General features: G+C 32.0%; 1 protein-coding gene across 1 annotated transcript; it reads right to left on the bottom strand.

The window, feature by feature from the left end:
• Nucleotides 1-14959: 14959 nt before the first annotated feature.
• Nucleotides 14960-18771, bottom strand: LOC132722036 (uncharacterized). The gene is made up of 4 exons (XM_060706436.1): nucleotides 18645-18771; nucleotides 16723-17226; nucleotides 15869-15937; nucleotides 14960-15579 (listed from the first exon to the last, which is right to left on the bottom strand). The coding sequence occupies exons 2-4, from the start codon at nucleotides 17131-17133 to the stop codon at nucleotides 15454-15456; spliced, it is 606 nt and encodes a 201-aa protein (XP_060562419.1). The 5' UTR covers nucleotides 17134-17226; nucleotides 18645-18771; the 3' UTR covers nucleotides 14960-15453.
• Nucleotides 18772-19495: the final 724 nt, after the last annotated feature.

Below are 19495 nucleotides of genomic sequence, written 5' to 3' on the forward strand. Positions count from 1 at the left end.
ATTGTTGTTGATAGTAATATGAAGATCCAAAAATGATGTACTAAAATTTCAAGAGTTCGTTTTATTAAGTTGTAGTTCATGTGGATAAATGACAGACACCATTTGATCAAAATAAGGATTATCTAAATTAAAAATATCATCAAGGTATCTGGAAGTATTATTAAATGCGACTATAACATCTTGTTGTTTCTCTTCAGAGAGACTCAACATAAAGTCTCTTTCATAGCAGTACAAAAACAAATCGGCGACCAGGGGTGCACAATTAGTACGCATAGGAATTCCTATGATCTGTTTAAATAAGGTATTACCAAACCTGACATAAATGTTGTCTAAAAGAAAAGAGAGTGCTCTACAAACTTCGTCACAAGTCCACATAGTATAATGTTTAACAATACCGTTAGTAAAAAAAGCTTTGTTAGAATTACATGCTAGAAAGGTAACTTTTTCCCGTGCAAAAGTTTTCTGAATTAAGGAAATTAGTTTATCATTGATTAATTTATGTGGCAAAGTTGTATAAAGTGTAGAAAAATCGTATGTACTGACAGTTGAAGCTTGAAAGTTATTAATTTTGAATTTATCCAAGATTTCACCAGAATTTTTAATTGACCAAAAGAGATGTTTGCCTGTGTTTTCATAGACTTTATCACAATATCTAATTACATGTGTTTTAATGGCAGTCAAACAAGACGTCAATAAAATAGAAAGTTTACTTGTAGTGCAAGATGTAGAATTAGCAATAAATCTGGCTTTGTAAGGTTTTTTATGTAATTTAGGAATCCAATACATAATAGGAAGTTTGAGTTCTTTTTCATTAATTTGGACTTTAAGATTGGAAATATTAGTTATATGATTGTTTACAATGTCTTTTTCGGAGGCAGAGGTTTTAGAATACGCATTAGTGCTATTTAGTTCCTTATGCAAAACGTTAATGTAATGGATTCGTCAAACAATTATAATATTATTAGCCGCCTTGTCCGCTGGCACTAAAACAAATTTTGAATGAAAAGCTAGAATATCTTTTTTCAGATGTCTTAAAGTAAGTCTTGGTTTAGGTGGCAAAAGATGTTCATTTCCACGATAAAAATTAATACGTGAATCAATAATTTTAAAGATGTTACGTTTCCATGTAACTAGAGCATTACTATCTGCATTTTCACGGCGACACCATTTGACCGAAAAATTCTCTATAGATTCAGCAATCTGACCACGACAAGCATTAAAATCAATCTCAGAAGGAATTCTGTATTTAGGTCCTTTCAAGAATAAGTTACGAATTCTTTTGTCTGCAATTATATCAAAATTACCAGTGATTATATGGCCAAAATCTGAATTACAGAATTTAGAAGTATTGCAGTCTCAAGTTGTTGGAGTATTAGACTGAATATCTAAGTCAGAAACCACTTTGTTGTAATTAAATATGATATTTCTAACAGGTTTCTTATATTTATAGCAAATAATTGGTATCTCGGAGTTTTTGAAGTATAAAGGAACTGAATTAGTGACACGTTTATCACGAAAAATACTTGGTAAATCGATGAAATCGATACCTTTATTAAGAAAGGTTACTTTTAGGAAATGCCTGTTGTGGTCAGAAGTGTTGTCGATATGAGGTCTTAAGACGTGCTGAGTATAACTTTGAATAAGATAAGCTGCTGTATATAAAGGATCTGTTTGAATAACTATATTATCTGCCTCCGCGTCTAAGATTTTCAGAGATGATAATGAAAGGGAAGTAAGACGTGATAACATTGCATGTTTACCAGAGTTTTTTAAGATAATATTTAAGTCGGTGACAGACAGGGTAATTTTAGATTTACGTTTGATGTTGCCATTTCTACGTACTCCGTGAGATCGGGATTTACGTTTACGAATATTCAGAATAGAAAATATATCAATGTTTGGATCTTTAGAGATGTTACCTTGTTGAAAAATATTGTCATTTAGGCCAAGTGGGAAAGGCGTTTGTAAGTTCTTGATCCATTTTAATTCTGCTAAGTGTCTAACTTTAACTTTAAAACTAGCAGAAGCATCAGAATCGTAAATTATTTGTTCCACTGGTTGAATTGAAACATTTTTAAATGAATGACCATCTTTACGAAAATGTTGATATAGAAAAGTTGTAAATTTTGTGCGATTTCTCATTTTATAAAAATGTTCACGGAATCGAATTTTAAGAGAACGTCCTGTCTGACCAACATACTGTATGCCACACCCAGGGGTGTTTCAAGTTAAAACATAAACAAAATGAGTTGCCTTTCAGTCAATATCTGTATTCAAAATAATATTAAAAGTTCTCCCATTTACATTAGAGGTTATTGTAGACCTGTGCGATAAAAAGTTACAACATCCGCACCTCTTAGAATTACACTTATTAATAGAAGGATACACTCTAGCTCTATGAGGATAATTAGTATTTGTGATATTATATTTCTTAAGAATGGTATGTTTTATAGGAGAAAGCCTAATGCGTAAAGAATTATTGAAAATATTAGAGTTAATGGATCGTGGAATATAAAATGAATTAACAGATGAAAAGTTTAAGGGCGATAGAACGACGGATGGTGTTCGTCTAGGTGTACTGTGATTTCCAATCTGTAAAGAATTAGTAGACGTAGAATGTACCCGAAGAGGTGAAAGAAGCCCTGACTATGCAAATGTTGTATATGTATGCATCAACTTTTATAGGATTCTCATTCTTTGTAATTGATATTTTTTGATGAATGACTATGATATAAACCTACCATTCTAAAAGATATATTTTGTTCACAAATTTTACGAGTGTCCTGTCGTTAGTTTATATTTCTTTTACATTATGTTTAATTTTTTAAGTAATTTAGTATTTATTATTCAGTTAATATTCCAAACATTCATTTATTTTTTTCTAAATAACGTTTTTGGTTGGTGAGGAGGAGTTCCGAATACTTGTTTCGTCAGCCTAAATCTCAACACAACGATTTTTCTCGCTGTTTCTGATCAGTTTGAGTAGCAAATTTGACATAGCTGGTCAAGAATTTATCGACAGCCTAGTGAGCAGCAGCAGTCCGTTTGTACCAACAAGCTTTTGAATGTCTTAAATATTGTAACGATCAGTCCCCATCAGTAAACCCTATATCCGGAAGCTATACAAACACCAAATATCACATTTTCAATAACTTTTTTATGACCAATAAGTACACTGTTCTTTCTTAGGATATCTGCAATGGTAATATTACTTTAAGTTCTAACGTTCTACCGATTTACAATTAGCCACACACTGCCATTTCAACATAGCAATCGTTAAATGTTAAATACCTACTTAAAGTTTTAATAGCCTTTACCATATTAAATGTGACACTCATATTATTTGCAGTTAACATTTTGGATACCTATTAACGTTCAAGCATTTGTTACTAATTCGTACCATAGAGTTTGTCACAGACAAAACGTGACAACGATTTTTCAAAGCCTCTATTTTTCAATTCATATCTTGATGAACAGAACTCAGACAACGAGTCTAAGCAATATTAGTGAATTAGATACTTAATAACTCATTTTGTTAGTCTTATTTCAGATGTCCGTATATTTAAGTTGTGTGTCCTTATTATCATTTTAACCATTTACGTGTGTTTGAAAAGATCACGTTATGAAAACAACACATCTGTTATCGTAATGTGATCCGTTTTATACGCAAATATGTTACTGCATTTCATCATGCTTAATCGAGCATTTAAGGTATTAGCACCCTAATGCATGACCTCCGCTTTGAAGAGTATTCAAATAGGTTAGAACTACTGTTAACTACATTGAAAATGAGGTCCATGGGTTCAATCCCCAGAAGGGTAATTTTCTTTTCTTTCTTTTTTTCTTTTAACATTATTTATGTATCTCTCATGTATTATTTGGAAGGAAAAAAGTGTTTAATTTTGATTTTTTAATTTATATAGGTATTTATTGGCTAAATTATGCTAAATGTACATGATATTTCCAAAGTGTAATATAATCAAAACTAGACGGTAAAAGTATTTTATGTTTTACAAGATCAACCAATAAATTTTTTTAAAAAATTTAGAGAAACTTTGAAAACAGGCACTCATTTGGGTAAATTTTAAGAATCTTTTAAATTAGGCTCCCTAAGTAGAAAATGGTCAGACACGTGGTAAAAATGGGTGCGGTAGCGTAACATTTTTATACAGATTTCATACATTTTAAGTAGAAACCATAATTTTGCTTATTTGGATTGTTAGCTGAATGGTACTTTTTGCTTTTTACCAAAAAGTAATGGGAAAACATTTTTCATAAGAATGTAATTGCAGATTATTTAAGGTTCCTACTTTCTTAAAAAGGGCCTTAACAACATCCTGGCTTGAGTTCAGAAAAGTGGCCATAACTTAATTTCCGTACGGTAAATTTTTTTGAAATTTTGCATACAGGTGTACTTTAAGGTATACATCTGACTTATGATGTCAATTTTTTAGTTCCTGATAGTGCCCATTAGGGTCCTAATACCTTAAGATTATCCTCTGATCATGAATATATTTTTGGTTTAAAATTTAAATGACTCAAAAGGTTTTCCCTATTTTCTGAAGAAGATGACTATTGTTATTAGATCAGTTTTATAGCAAAACACTTGATGGACGGCACGTGTCAAAGCGACATAATTTCGTTAAAGTTTTTTTTAGGTTCGATTATTCTTTCATTTACACAATACACAAATTGAGTTATTGAGTTACTTATCGTTACTTAGTGACTTATCGTGTTACAAGGTAAAAATAGGAAAATCTGATAAATTAATTGCAAATTTAATCTGATGTTTCAATATTGACCGCGAATATCTTAACAGGCATTTAAGTTATTCACAAAATTCTCCCTTTGGTAAAGTCAAGCTAAATAGCCCTAAATTTTTGTAACAATTATATTAACAAATGGTCAACAACATCACATATTTGATCTACGTGTGAACCTATCAATCGCCATATGGAAACAATGAACTTTACAATATGGTTTGATAAGTGTTTAAAGCCAAAATATGCCGTTGATTTCATGAATCATATCTTAGACCAATTTAAATTCTTTGATAGAGGTATGTCTTTTTTGAAGATTTCAACAGACTTGGAGTATCAAGAGTGACTTTTTTATTTGATTGTTTGTTTGTTTGATTCATTAAACGCCTTTTTCAAACAGTATTTCAGTCTTATAGGCGGATAGTTTCCTAACCATTGCTCCTGGAGAGTTACACCAGTACTATACTTCCTTCCTCCGCGCTAAACTACCAAAGCATCTCCCGGGAATCGAACCCACGCCATAGAGGTAACTGGATTAGAAGTTATCGACTCTAACCCCTCGACCACTGAGACGGTATTTCATTTGATAAAAAGATATAAAAACAAAACAAACAAAAAAACAACAACAAAAGAAAAAACAACAACAACAACAACAACAAAAAAAACCCCAAAAAACCCGATTTAACCGATTCCAAGTAAAACTATTGGCCGGGCCTCACAAGATAAGTCACGCAACAGAAATAACATAAAGGACTTAAGCTGTTCCATTGTACAAGCACAATTTTTCGCATAGTTAACACAGATTATGAAAACCATTTTGCACTTATGTAACTCAAAATGATACGGCTGTTGTAGATCGTATGCTAAGCTGTTTAATTATACAAGCACGATTTTACGCAACGTTAAGTTAACAAAGATTATGAAAACATGTTGCACGTATGTAACTCAATTTGAAACATCTGTTGTTGATCTTATGCTGACCAACAAATGATTGCTATTTGAAAAAAAAAATACTTGTAACTTCTCAGTAACCCAGAGCATAGCAAAAACGAAGTGACCATGTCCTCATTAAATGTACAGGATATACATAACAAAGCGGGTATTCTGCGGTTAGTATTACAGTTGTTCGGCGCGTTGATTGGTCATTTCACCAAAAAAGAAAGGTATGCAACTCGCCGTTCATTACTTAGCACTCATCTTTACAGGAACTCAATAACTCAATCATTTTTTCCACCAAATTTTAAAATATTGGTACAAAATGGTATGGAATTGATTATTCTTGAACGAAACAAAGCTGACATCACAATGAAAAAGTAAGTTATATGTAGATAGTATTATCTCTTAGTCAACGCATGTGGAGGTCAACAGTATTGTGACCGCTGGATTGTTGTGAAAATAACCCGACTGAAATGGATGATTTGTTTTCTTTTGCACATTTAAATATGATTAAATGAAGTTATTTTTTGTAATGACTGTTCAATTGAATCATTAGCTAGCTGGTTAGCTTCCTCAAACGGAAACATCCGAAAGACCATGATGGCGTTCTAACCATTAGGGGTGACAGGCATCGACATTAACAACTCTGTCACGGACGCCCCGAATGATAGCATAATTTCAATGTACTGAGGTAATAATATTCTTTAAAATATATGACAAATATTTAAGATTGAATTATAAGACAAAATCAACAATTTTTCCAGAATACATGACTCATACTATTCATAAGGTATCTGCCTCACAACCCTATGATCATGTGTTCAAGCCCGACATGGGTCAGGACCATGTTTCTTCATATGACACCAGTACTGGTTGGTTCAAAAAAAGGGACTCGAACTTGTTACGCAATCGATCTTGAATAAGTAAACTAATATAATTTATGGACACCTTTACAATGTACAGGATTTTGTCAGTCAGTATAACCACCGACGTTACGTAAGCTAGCTTGATAGTTTCCAAAAATGATTGAATTCAAGGTCCTTGCTGGTATTCGAACCTTATGAGTTGAGTTGCAAGTGGTTTGATTTTAAGACTTCGGACAACAGAAAAATGGACGTATACATCTTTATGATTATAACCTGTTTTCAGGAAAAAAATAATACAAAGCTATATTGGGCAGCCAAAACACAGAATATTAAATTGACCATCAATGCAATTCTTTAATTATCAATTATTATAAATGATTTGATAGATAACTTTATACATAACGCTGCATAATTAGGGCATGTAATGATCTTAAAATATTTCCGGCAGCCGGACAGCTATTTTTCAATACTCAGCATGAACGTGACAGTTTTTACACTTTTAGAAAGATATTTTTAATTGATATAATTAACAAGAAAAGCATTGATGCAAAGCATCAAAAGGAGCCCAAGCAAGAAATGCAGCAAGTGAAGAGGAACTAGAAGATATAAGATGACAAGATATTCTTCTAAAGTTTTTTCACTGGTTAATTGGTTTTTGCCAGAATTGTATATCTCTTATGAATGAACGGACGAGAGACATTGTTCATTATTAACTTTGATTGGCATGCTAGAGATAAGAATATTACTTTGTTATTTTTTTATGGTCCGGGGGTTATTAGAAGAAAGGGTTATACATGTATAAAACCCCAAATTTTAAAAAACCCATATGTGTAACGCTGATAACCTAAACTTTGAAATTGGGCCCCTTACTATTTTCCGGGCTTTTTAAGCGAACCCCCCTTTTAAAAGGCCCGTTTTTTACACTGACTAACAATATGCCCGGGGGTTTGGGATCATTTTGAGCAAAATTTGTTTTTTTTGTACAAAAATTTTGTAAATTTTTTTTAAAATTAAAAACACAGATTTTTGAATTTTGTTTTTTTTCTTTTTCGTTTTTTATGTGCTTTTTTAAATACCGATTTTTTAACGTTTACAAATTGTTGTATTAGGGGTATTTTATTATATAATACACGATTTGTGCACTTGTAATATATAAAAAACGTGTTGCAAATTTTATCTTTTTAATAAACCCTGAATGTTCCAAGTATATAAGTGGCGGGAAAATTATGGACATGCGCATAACAGTATAAAATATTTTTAAGATTAAACATATGTATACAATACACGAAATTCCCCTTGTTTAAAAAATATAAGCACATTTAGTATATTTCAAATTAATCTGTAAAATAAATTTTTTAGTATATCAAATAAAATTAATAATCTTTTAATGATGAAATTGAAATATACATGTATTATTAATATAATCAAGGAATTTTAATGCTCTCTAAATGTCACTGATTTACAGTTTCACTAATTAATGGCTATTTCAACAAATGTTTACACTTTGTCCAATCTTTTCCACAGTAGAGCTTGTTTGTTGTTCGTTTTCACCTCTCTACCTGACCTAGTGATTGTTAATGGTTTCGATTTACCTGGCACATTTGCAGCAGAAAGGGACTCTGTAGGGGTATTTGGACATGTTTGTTCACTTAAAATAGATTCCTGCGGTTCATCGACTTTAGATGTTTGCTGTGTTTGTTTTGACAGGTCAGATGGTTCTGGAGCTTTGTTTAGGAAACAGCGATTTCTACGATAAACAGCACCGTCAGGGGTAAGCACGTGAAATGAGTGTACATTATGCTGGGTTATAACCTTGGCTGGTTCCCAGTAGTTATCTTTTCGAATTCTCCGATTTTTAAAGATTTCATTTTGTGCGCATTTTAAACGTAATGATTCTTGCTAATTAATTGTAATTTTTCCATTTTCTCTCTTGCTTTACAATGATTTACTGTTTGTGGAAAAAGCTGCTTGTTAGTTGTTGGGAGAAGCGACTTGAAGCGTCTGCCAATTAAAAGGAGAGCGGGTGATCATCCACATTTAAGTGGTGTCATCCTTTATTCTAAAAGGGGCAAATAAGGATCTTTATTGTCATCCTTAGCTTTCTAAAAATGCGTCTGCAATTTTTACATATAAGCCCAACTGAAATTGAATGCGTTGGACTTGAAGTTTCGTGTTTAATGTTCCATTGTAAAAGGATGTTCTGAAATTGTTCGCTAGTAAAGCATGTCCCATTGTCAGTTTTTGACTTCTCACAGATACCAAATCTGCTGAGATGTACCTTAAGTTTTCTTATAATACAAATACTGGAAGTGCTTATCAATAGGTCGAACTCAAAATATCGTCTGTAAGCGTCAACAAGAACCATAAAGTGTTGACCATTCTACGTAAATAAATCACATGATAAATATTGCCATGGTCTTTGTGGTATATCATGAGGGTGTAATGGTTCCTTTTTATTGAGTCTCTATATTTACAACAAATCTGGCACTTAAGTATATAATTTGTAAATTGTTTTGACATAGAGAGCCAAAACATTATATCCCCAGCCCGTCTTGTCGTTTTTTCTACACCAAAATGACACACATGAACTGCGTTAGTCATGTCCTGTCTTAAAAAGTTTGGTATAACTATTTTTTGACCCTTGAACACAATATTTTCTTCAAAAGCCAATTCGTCTCTATGATTCCAGTTTTCAGATCGTCGCAGGGCAATTTCGTCTGTTGTCAGGCCATCCGTTAGAATTGACACTAATAAGCGTTTGTAACTGAGCATAATTTTGCGTTGCTGTTTGAATATCTTGCAATTTTAAATCACTTACCGGTAGTGATTTCAGTACAGCGTGGACATGTGTTTCTAATCCGTCAATCAGATTAGGAAAAGTGTCAGTTACCAAATACCAACTGAGAGCATCTCCAAGCAGAATATCTTTACCTCTCCAGTGAATAACATCGAGGTCAAAATCTTGAAGTTGTAATAACACCCGTTGTAACCTAGGCGGGGCACATTAAAGTGGTTTTCTCATAATAGATACTTTCGGTTTACAGTCAGATTCAACAATCGTGCGCCGTCCGTAAATATAATGCTTAAATCTAGTGCATCCAAGTAATATTGCCAGCATCTCTTTTTCTATTTGTGCGTATCCTGTCTTGGTCAATGTCAGTGTTTTTGAAGCGTATGAAATTGGTTTACCATTTTGTGAACAACAAACACCAAGCCCTTTGGACGAAGCATCAAATTGTTTTCTAACATGCTTCGATGAATCATACTAACTGAGTACAGGTGCTTGTGTAATCACTTGTTTAACCTTGTTAAAAGCGTCAGATTGGGCTGAATCCCATCTGAACTCTACGTCATTGCGTAATAACTCTTGCATCGGGCTAGTTATCTCCGATAGATTTTTTGAGAATTTTGTCAAGTATGTAATCATACCAGGGTTCAAGATTAGCACGATTTGTCGGAGTTTTCATTTCGACAATTGCGCTAATTTTCTCAGGATCAGGTTTCAGTCCATCAGCACTGACTGAAATATTTGACTTCTGTTAGACTTATTTTCAGTTTGTCAGGGTAAAATCGTAAACCGACTGTTTTTGCTCGATCGACTACGTTCTTAAGGGTTCTGTCATGTTCCATACACTAATAAGTCATCCATTATTTACGTCACACCCTGTAAACTTTCAAATGTCTCCTCAATTTTATGTTGTAACATTTCTTGAGAACTTCTTATGCTCATAGGAAGTCTTATTTGTACCGTCCAAATACTGTGTTAAATGTCGCGAGTGACGATGAGTGGCCGTCTAATTAAATTGACCAGCGACCTTTGGTCGCGTTAAATACACTGAAGTATTTAGCCCCATGCAATTTTGACGTTATGTCGTCAATAGAACTAATGAATAATACGGCCTTTGTATACCTTTCATTCAATGCTTTGGGGTCAAAACAGATTCTAAAGTTATCGATTGAAGGTTTTTCAACTTATACTAGTAAATTTACCCAGTTTTTAGGTTCTGTAAGAACTTACAAATAATTTGTTTTGACTCCTTTGAGTCGAGCTCTTTCTTTAAGCTATATCTCTGAGTCCCAAACGGTACTTTTCCAGGTGGACAAACAACAGGTACAGCATTTTCCTTCACATGCAATGAACATGTTCCAGGAAATAACCCTATCCCATGAAACAATTCTTTGATCTCTCTAAGTACAGTGTCCTTACTAAGGTCAGATACACCAATACTACTATTTTAAGAATTCAGTTGACTTATTGACCGACGATTATAAGTCAAAACTTACCTGCAAAAAGTCAGTAAATGATCGTTAATATTTCAATATATAATAAAATAAAATGTTTCAAAGTTGATAGTGTCATTTAAATACTATAAAGGTGTACCCTTTTTCTCAATTATTGTACATATTTATTGTTTTTATCTCATATAGTTAAATAAAACAATCATGCTTTTTTCAAATTGTATGTTTATGTAGAATAATAATCAATAAATTTGAGAGTTGATCTGTGTTTATTGTTAATTATTGTAACCAAACTAAGTGACAAAAATTCATTTTGAAAAAAAGCTTATTTATCTGTAAAATATTTTTTTCTGTTCTGTCACGATATCAAACATCTACTCCACAACCGGCAGATACCTGACAATAAACATGTGGTACTATTCGCCGGTCACTAGTAAATCCCGATCAAAATTGACCAGGAGAGACCGGGAATTACCTGTAGGAGTACATATATAAATAGATTTTCGGAATATTAGGCCATCAACTTATCATTTTATTCAGCTTTCGGATACATGTACAACAATAACATACCTAAATAACCACTGTGCACTACAAAATGATAAATAAAAATGCCCCGAAGAGCGCGATTTATTGACGGAAAAGGTTATTTCATTTGAAAATGTTTGCATTGCGGAATTTTCCAGTTCGCTATTCAATGTATATATCGCGGCATTTAATTTTTTATTAATTATCAAACACCCTCATACCGATAAAATATCGGCTTATGTCCGACTTAAAAGTTCGAGAAGTTGCTGTCGCCCTTTCGCAAAATCTGATTTCATTCCATAAGTGGCGCCGCGCTTCGGCGCAGACGCCAATCAGCTGTCTACAAAATTGTGAATGGGGACATTTTGGTGTTAAAATGCATTAATTTATCATTTCATGTGCTTGAGAGTGGTGACCTTTTCCGTATAAAATATCAAACAAAAACATATAAGGTGTGCCAACAAATGACATCTATAATTAAAAGTACCATAAGAAATTTACTTTTTTTATGAATATTTTTTAATAAAAAAAGGATTTCATGTTTCTTTTAACGATTTATACATAAACCGCTAGTATGTAACAGAAAAGTGCAGAATTCTTATAAAACGACAATACAAATAAATTATTGTAAAGACCCATTATAATGAAATGCAAAGCTAAACACTCGGAAAAAAGACAAATTTTGAAGATTATTGTTTTGTTTACAAAATGCATATTCAATATATGTTTCAAGAGTTTACGAATATTTTATTATATGTTTCATGACATTAGATCATAAACACAATAAATATCATATCGATTACGTTGTTACTTGAAAAGAATTACAGTGCAATATGATACAATGATGTTCTGATTTTAAACATTAGTGATAACATAATTTTTTTTCTTGTGTAATGTATTGTACCTAACAAAGCATAAAAATTATTAAGATAAAAACGTATTATCTGACATATTTAATCATTAATTCCCATTGTTACAATATCAGTCTGTAAACAAAACTGCAGAATGTGTGACCGTTATAGTCTGTATATTTTAACACAAAATCGTTAATGCTTATTGTTACATTAGCAATCTGTTATCTTTATATAGTACGGTCCTACAAAAAACATTATGGTAAAGGGGGGCTGCTAAAAACACATTTATTACGTCTACTTAGCGTTCGATGGTTGTGTCCTCAACTCACTAGGACTATAAACTCTGACAGTGCAAAAAGGTATAATCATCAATGAACAAAATAAGATAATACAAACGTAATAAATGTCAGTGACATTTCCTTTTGCTCACAGTGGTTTTAGATTAACTTTTGCCTTCAGTGTGCATTTGTGTGTGTCTGTTTTGGTTGAATTCAAATCCACAGTTAATACCATAAGGCTATTCTCCAGCTTTACTACGGGAGGAAAAAATATCCGTATATTATATCAGGCACCAGGCTGGTCTGGAGCCATGTTGGTCGCAAATGCACTATGCTGGTTTTGTCGTGACGTGGCTCAAACTATTCATGAAATATATCTAAGTTATTGTTAACTATATATTAAACTTTGTCCATTTTATTTTAGAATAAGTGACCGATATCCAAGAAAGCATGCTCCATATACATTATCTATATAGAGCTTGTTTAAATGACGTGACCAATATATAAGAATGTTTATCATGCCATCAAATTGACTTCTGTTGATAAAGAACATGTCTTTATCAGTCACCTTCAGCTTCATTAGACATCTCAACAATACATATCGAAATATAACGATTATAATAGTATATTTCTACATCTGACCAGTTTGAAATTTTAAATTGATAAACGTTGAATCAAACAGAATTTATGAGTATTATCGTCCCTTTTAAAATAGACAAAAAACATTTTGGACTATTTCTTATAGATATGATTCTTGTAATATTACTGCGCGTGTCATGAACTCGAGTGGTTCTTGACAGGTTTTCGCTTCTTTTGAAATTCTAAGAAAGAAACACATACTAAAATTGAAAACATCCTTAAATTGAATACAAAAAAGTGTCTCATATAAAATTAATCAGGATCATCACTAACAAAGTGAAGGGCTCGGCAGATCCTAGCCATCCTCGCCCTTCTTTTTTCTTAGCTTTTCCTAATAAGATACACTATCACGGTATTCTCTTGTTATAAACAGTATATAAAGCTGTGTCTATCATATATAAAAAATGACCTGCTTTACACATAGAGGACCCGGACCGTATTATATTTCAGAAAATTAGACCAGTTTTCAAGATCGTGTAAACCTTTTACAAGAAAATATTTCAGAATAAGTGGCCTAAATTAATAATTATTATCCATAAACCGGGATTTACAAAACCCCAAAAGGACCGCCTTTGGCATACACTTCATCTAAAATTGTGTCATAATAAATGATACATGTCATAATAAGTGACCCATATTTAAGAATGTTTGAAATAGATAGGAGGAAAATGTATCAATTATACAACAAAATGTTTGTTAAATATAATTTAGTTTAAACAAATTTTTTGTATATATATACATACATAATTTTTCACAATTATACATAAATACATTTATGTAAATATACAAAAGGGTTGGGCCAAAAGTTATAACAACATTATCGGGGCCCTCCCCTGAAATACTGACTGCCATGTTATTTAAAAATAGATGTGAAAAAGACATATGTAAAGTATGATTAATTAAATTGAAATCTAAGAAAAAAATAATTAGAAAAAGTAAATAAATACATTTTCTGATATTTGAAAAACCACGCCGCCAGTTGACAATAGCCTAACAATTTGTATAGAATCATAGAAACAATGTATAAAAGGAAATCAAATGTTATAACACAATCTAAACCTTTTCGTTACTTCAATAAAATGATGAACATGCTGAAATAAAAGCATGTTTTGAGAATTTTTTAAAGTAGTTATACCAAAAAGTAACTTTTGCGTACTAAGGGGATGAAATTCAGACTTGTATTTCTAAAATGATCTATCCTCTGATGATTATATTTTTGGCATTGAAATAAAAAAGATATTCAGCGTCCTCTATTAAAGCACCGCATTCACAAGAATATAATTGTTATATAAGTCAGAGTTTAAATTACTGCAATTATTCCTAAGACGTGTATGGTATACTGTTGGTGAACGCTCACCGTTTATACATTAAAATAAGACGGAACAATGGGAGGTTTATAAATATCTTTCAATTTTCTTTTAAAGTTTCCTTACCGGTCATATTCTATATATTTATTGATAATTCATTCCAAAGCTGTATTGATGATGGTATAACTGATTTTGAATAAACTTCAGTTCTCCTTGTCATAGTAACATAATTGATGTTATTTCTTAAATAATACTGGTTTTCAATTACATTTTCTACTAAAGGGGGAAATAACTGTGATAAATATAATGACATTAAATATAATGTTAAATATAACTGACACTTGCTAGCATGAAAATACCTAAAATTGTCGTTATGATTTCCATAACATACAGACTTCTCTAGGTTTGAAAATCACTGATTACTCTCAAAGTAAAAAAAATATCATTAGTAGAACATATAGTGCTTGGTATTTAAATGTTTATGATAACAAACTTTGCATAAAACTATTTATATTTTTATTACACCATTTCATATGAAAGATATTTTTATTACACCATTTCATATGAAAGACGTGCTTTTACACAAAATGACTGATGTCCGGAATATTAACAATTGCGGCGCTGAAATGACGTCATTTTTAAGCACGCGACTCTTCTTAAGATGACATTTTCTAGCAACGATGGAAACACTTGGAAAACTATTTCGATATGAAAGAATGTATCTACCTCGTATATGCAGCACTTTTCACTATAAATAAAAATCAGTGTTTGGTTTAGATAGTGAAAGGTTTCTTCACTATTCATCATAATCGTCATATTGGTCGTCTTGGTAATCATGTACATCGTCATATTGGTCGTCTTGGTTGTCATTTACATCATCATCATAATCATTCCAGTCATGAACATCATCGTCATAATCTTGATCATATTCATGATAATCGTTGTAATCATCATGCTCGTATTCCTCCGTATCGTCGTCATAGGGATCATAATAATCATAGTTATCATCATATATTTCCTCGTCGTCATCAGAATATCCGTAATTGCCATCAAAATCCTTGAGATTTCATGACAATGACTTTTTCCTTAATTTTCTCGAACGGTTGGTTCTTTATTGTATCTATTTCGTTCTTCAAGTCAGACAAATTACAAACCGCTCCTAAGCGCAGCATTGCCTGTAATGACACCAAATAGAGAATTGAAATGATTCCCCCATTTTATCAAAGAATACTACAATACTATTATATACTGACTCATTTATGAGCGTATTTTTGACTACGTGGTCTATATATATATATATATATATATATATATATATATATATATATATATATATATATATATATATATATATATATATATATATATATATATATATATATATATATATATATATATATATATATATATATATCGTAAAAACGAATAAGAACTACATGATAGTTCAGCATTTTGTCTAATTACCTTTTCAGTAATGTCCCACTTTTCTTCAAAGTCCTTTTGATCCATAATTGCTGTTTGTAGATGATTAATCTAAAAGGAAAAGCAAATTTCATAAACACCATTGTTTATCTTTTTTGTTACCATATAAACCAAAATCCACAGACACTTGGGGTTTGGAGCTCAAAACGCCTTTAAAATCCAAATAAAATGCATATTTGTCAATCCCAGCACATGTACTGATCATATATATCAAAAAACTTAATATAAGCCGTTTTGAAAAAAAATCATATTTCAACATCTATAATAATACAAAAGATAAAAATGTTCGCCGGAAAAAATCCGCACCCATAGCCGACTGTCCCGTTTGAATTTATCGAAAGATTTTGTCAATGGAGAAAAACGGCGATAATCTTGATGTTTATTTCGGCTGTTGCATTGTTTATATTACCGTTGAAGTTTAAAATTGACCATCATCGTGAAGAATTATATCTTCTGTGTCGACGGACCAAAGGATTATGTGAAAATATTGGAAATGGAATAAAATACATGGTGATTATGACGGTAGGGTGCGGATTTTTTCTGGCGAGCATTTTTATCTTTTGTATTATTATAGATGTTGAAATATGAATTTTTTTCAAAACGGCTTATATTAAGTTTTTTTAGATTTATGATCAGTACATGTGCTGGGATTGACAAATATGCATTTTATTTGGATTTTAAAGGCGTTTTGAGCTCCAAACCCCAAGTGTCTGTGCCAAAATCGAATATCAAAGCATTTAAAAATAAATGTTTCTGACATAAAATGCAAGCTTATATAACTTTATCACAATTTATTTGTGCTGAACGACTAACACTTTAGAAAATAAACATTCTACCTCGTTTCTAACATTTCGAATCCGTACAATATCTGCAATTTCCCCAACTTCAGTTTCGGGTATATTCTTGTTATCTTTTTCAGCCCACCATTTACATTTGCCGTCGAGTCCGCAAATATGCTTCAACAAATATACCAATAAAGTGATATCGAACTTTTCTGAGCTCGGAGGACCAGATTTTGGGAAAAGCAAATCATACTGCTTCTGGCTGATCAGCTTTTTACTTCTGCCATTGTTTATTTTCTTTGTGAATTTGTTTATCTCTTGGTGAAGTTGTGGTCCTGGTGGGACAGTGAGGTCAAACCTAGCTTTTAGAACACGGGTTGAAAGTTTGACAACCACCAAGTTAAGCCGAACATAGTTTTGTTCTTTTTGTTTGTCGTCTATGTCCTTTGCCACGGAGGATGCCATCAATACATCTAGTTCCTTCCTTTCTCTACTGTATCATTGAAATGTTAAATGTTACTAAAATGACTTCTATATGTTTATTGGACATTTGTTTATCTGAAAAAGTTGACTCTTATATTATTATTATTATTAAAAGGTTTATATCTAAAGACAGGATTATTGTATGGAAAATCAGATAGTCAATTGATTAAATATTCATTTGACTATATATTTCTTGTATTTCATAAAATCTGCCAAAGGTGGTTTTAAAAGACCAAGTGAAGATATATTTTATAGATATACAATTTGAAATATCATTTTAATCATTTTTGAAAACTGTAATATGAACAGTTATCATTACGTTTTATTTACTTTAGTTAGTTATCTTTTAAGCGTTCGAAATAACCTTGATAAATTTAATCGAACCTATAAAATCCCAAACATGTATTTAATGAAAAACTGAAAGTGATATCACCGTGTATATCCAGTAACACAGGAATGTGCAAATAACGCAGGAATTGTGCAAAAGTAACGCAGAATTGTGTAATTAAGTGGCTAAAACGAGCACCGCGATAAGTAAATGGACCAATATTGTTTACCGTACATCAAATTGGAAGAAATGAATTAGCGCATACGGTTGCTGAGACATTAAACTTTAAATCTAATCAAAAACATTTTCATGGAAATGTTACTTTTTCAATATCATTCGTGAAAATGACGACCTGAATAGCGTATTGATTGCGATTTTTAGTTTCGTTGATATCTTTAAATACAATAACGTACATATTACTTTATGATTTATTCGGTGAACCTGAGACATTTTCCAATCTACTTGTGTCATATTACACTTAATTTAGCAGATAAAACGTAATTGAGACCATTTTTACGAGGTAACGCAGAATTCGTGAATGAAGCACTGAAGCAGCAGCGGTTATTTCATGAAAAGCAGCTAAATCTTGTTTAACCTGCTTCCTTGTTTTGTTATACGACACTTCTACTTTGACAAATGTCTTACGTATATAGAATACGAAAAAATAATGTTTTAATTTTGCTAATTGTACATATTTATTTATTTGACGAAACACAAAATGCACCTTCAAAACGGTAATCAAGTTGTCTTTCTCACGAATGATCAAAGGAAGTAAATATATTTCTAAAAAAATGTAATGCTGGGTTAAGTATAATTTCTTTAAACTTGATTTAGAATATAATATTCGGTTCGTTTTCTTACTGTGTTATTCGTTTTGGCAATAGCGTTGAACAAGTTTGGCGTTACTTTTACGTTATTTGCACTTTCCTGCGTTACTGGATATGCATGGTGGATACATTCATCTGAAAACGTAATCTGTACACTTTGATACGCATGCATTCGCTTTAATTACCACTTCTTGTTTCGTTTTGTTCTTAATATTTGTACTTTGTTTCAATTTTTAGACCAAAGAAAACAAAACTCAAATAGACTTCAGCGTTTTTATTTTAGATGCTATTTGAATACATTATCGAAATTAAAACAAATATTAGCATTCTTAACTTACTTGATATTTTCATCCTCTATGTATTTATTTCCGGATTGTATTAAAAGCTTAACATTTACATTTAAATCAAAGAGCCAACATTTAAAAACTGTTTTTTTTTAAATAGAAAAGTTTAAGTGATTTTCCGGAAACGCATACATTGGATAATATTGCGTAAAAGGTCAACCTAGTCTAATTGTATACATCAAGAGATAAAATTTATCTTTTTACTACCGGGGTCAGGGAAGTAAAAAAAAATTATGCTTGGGTTAACATTAAGGTTGAAATATGAATATGTTTGTTTTAAGTTTTCTAAACTTTTATACGGAAGCCAAATGGCGACGTTAAATTTGGTATTGGACAAGGTGGTACCCATCCATACACATAAATGTCAAAGGATAAGTACAACCCTTCCAAATACCATTCTGGTGATGGTGGTGGTAGAAGTAGTAGTAGTAGTTTTTAATATTGTATCATAGTTTGGGTACCTTTCTGTTGAAAAAGTGTCAGAGTTAAATCGTATACATATACATGCACAGTGCGGTAACTGGAGTGCGGGTATCAGTTACCCGCACTCCAGATAATGCCCGTGGATTGGTTCATTTTTGCCGGGGTTTACATATTGTGACGACAGAGAAAGGGAAAGGGGCAGAACTATCATATTCAAATGCTCGTTCAGTGGTTAATTTTTTCTGGGGTTTCATATTATGACAACAGGAAACGTGCTGTCATGTTTGACTATGATACAAAAGAGAAAGAACACCAAAACACTCGGCAATCTGATTTATACTCGGGGGCTACGCCCCCTCGTACAAATCAGACAGCCTCGTGTTTCGGTGCTCTTTCTATTACTTATTTAATGTACAGAAGGT

The sequence above is a fragment of the Ruditapes philippinarum genome, unplaced genomic scaffold (assembly GCF_026571515.1).
Source record: "Ruditapes philippinarum isolate M1 unplaced genomic scaffold, ASM2657151v2 ctg4838_1_1_1_1, whole genome shotgun sequence".
Classification (NCBI taxonomy): Eukaryota; Metazoa; Mollusca; class Bivalvia; order Venerida; family Veneridae; genus Ruditapes; species Ruditapes philippinarum.

Bases quoted from the DNA above. Each gene is read 5' to 3' on its own strand.
- LOC132722036 (XM_060706436.1), bottom strand. From the start codon at position 17,133: ATGGCATCCTCCGTGGCAAAGGACATAGACGACAAACAAAAAGAACAA. The intron at 15,938-16,722 runs GTAGAATGTTTA...TTTTCCTTTTAG, and splicing joins TTCGAAATGTTAGAAACGAG to ATTAATCATCTACAAACAGC. The intron at 15,580-15,868 runs GTAATTAGACAA...GTGTCATTACAG, and splicing joins AGTGGGACATTACTGAAAAG to GCAATGCTGCGCTTAGGAGC.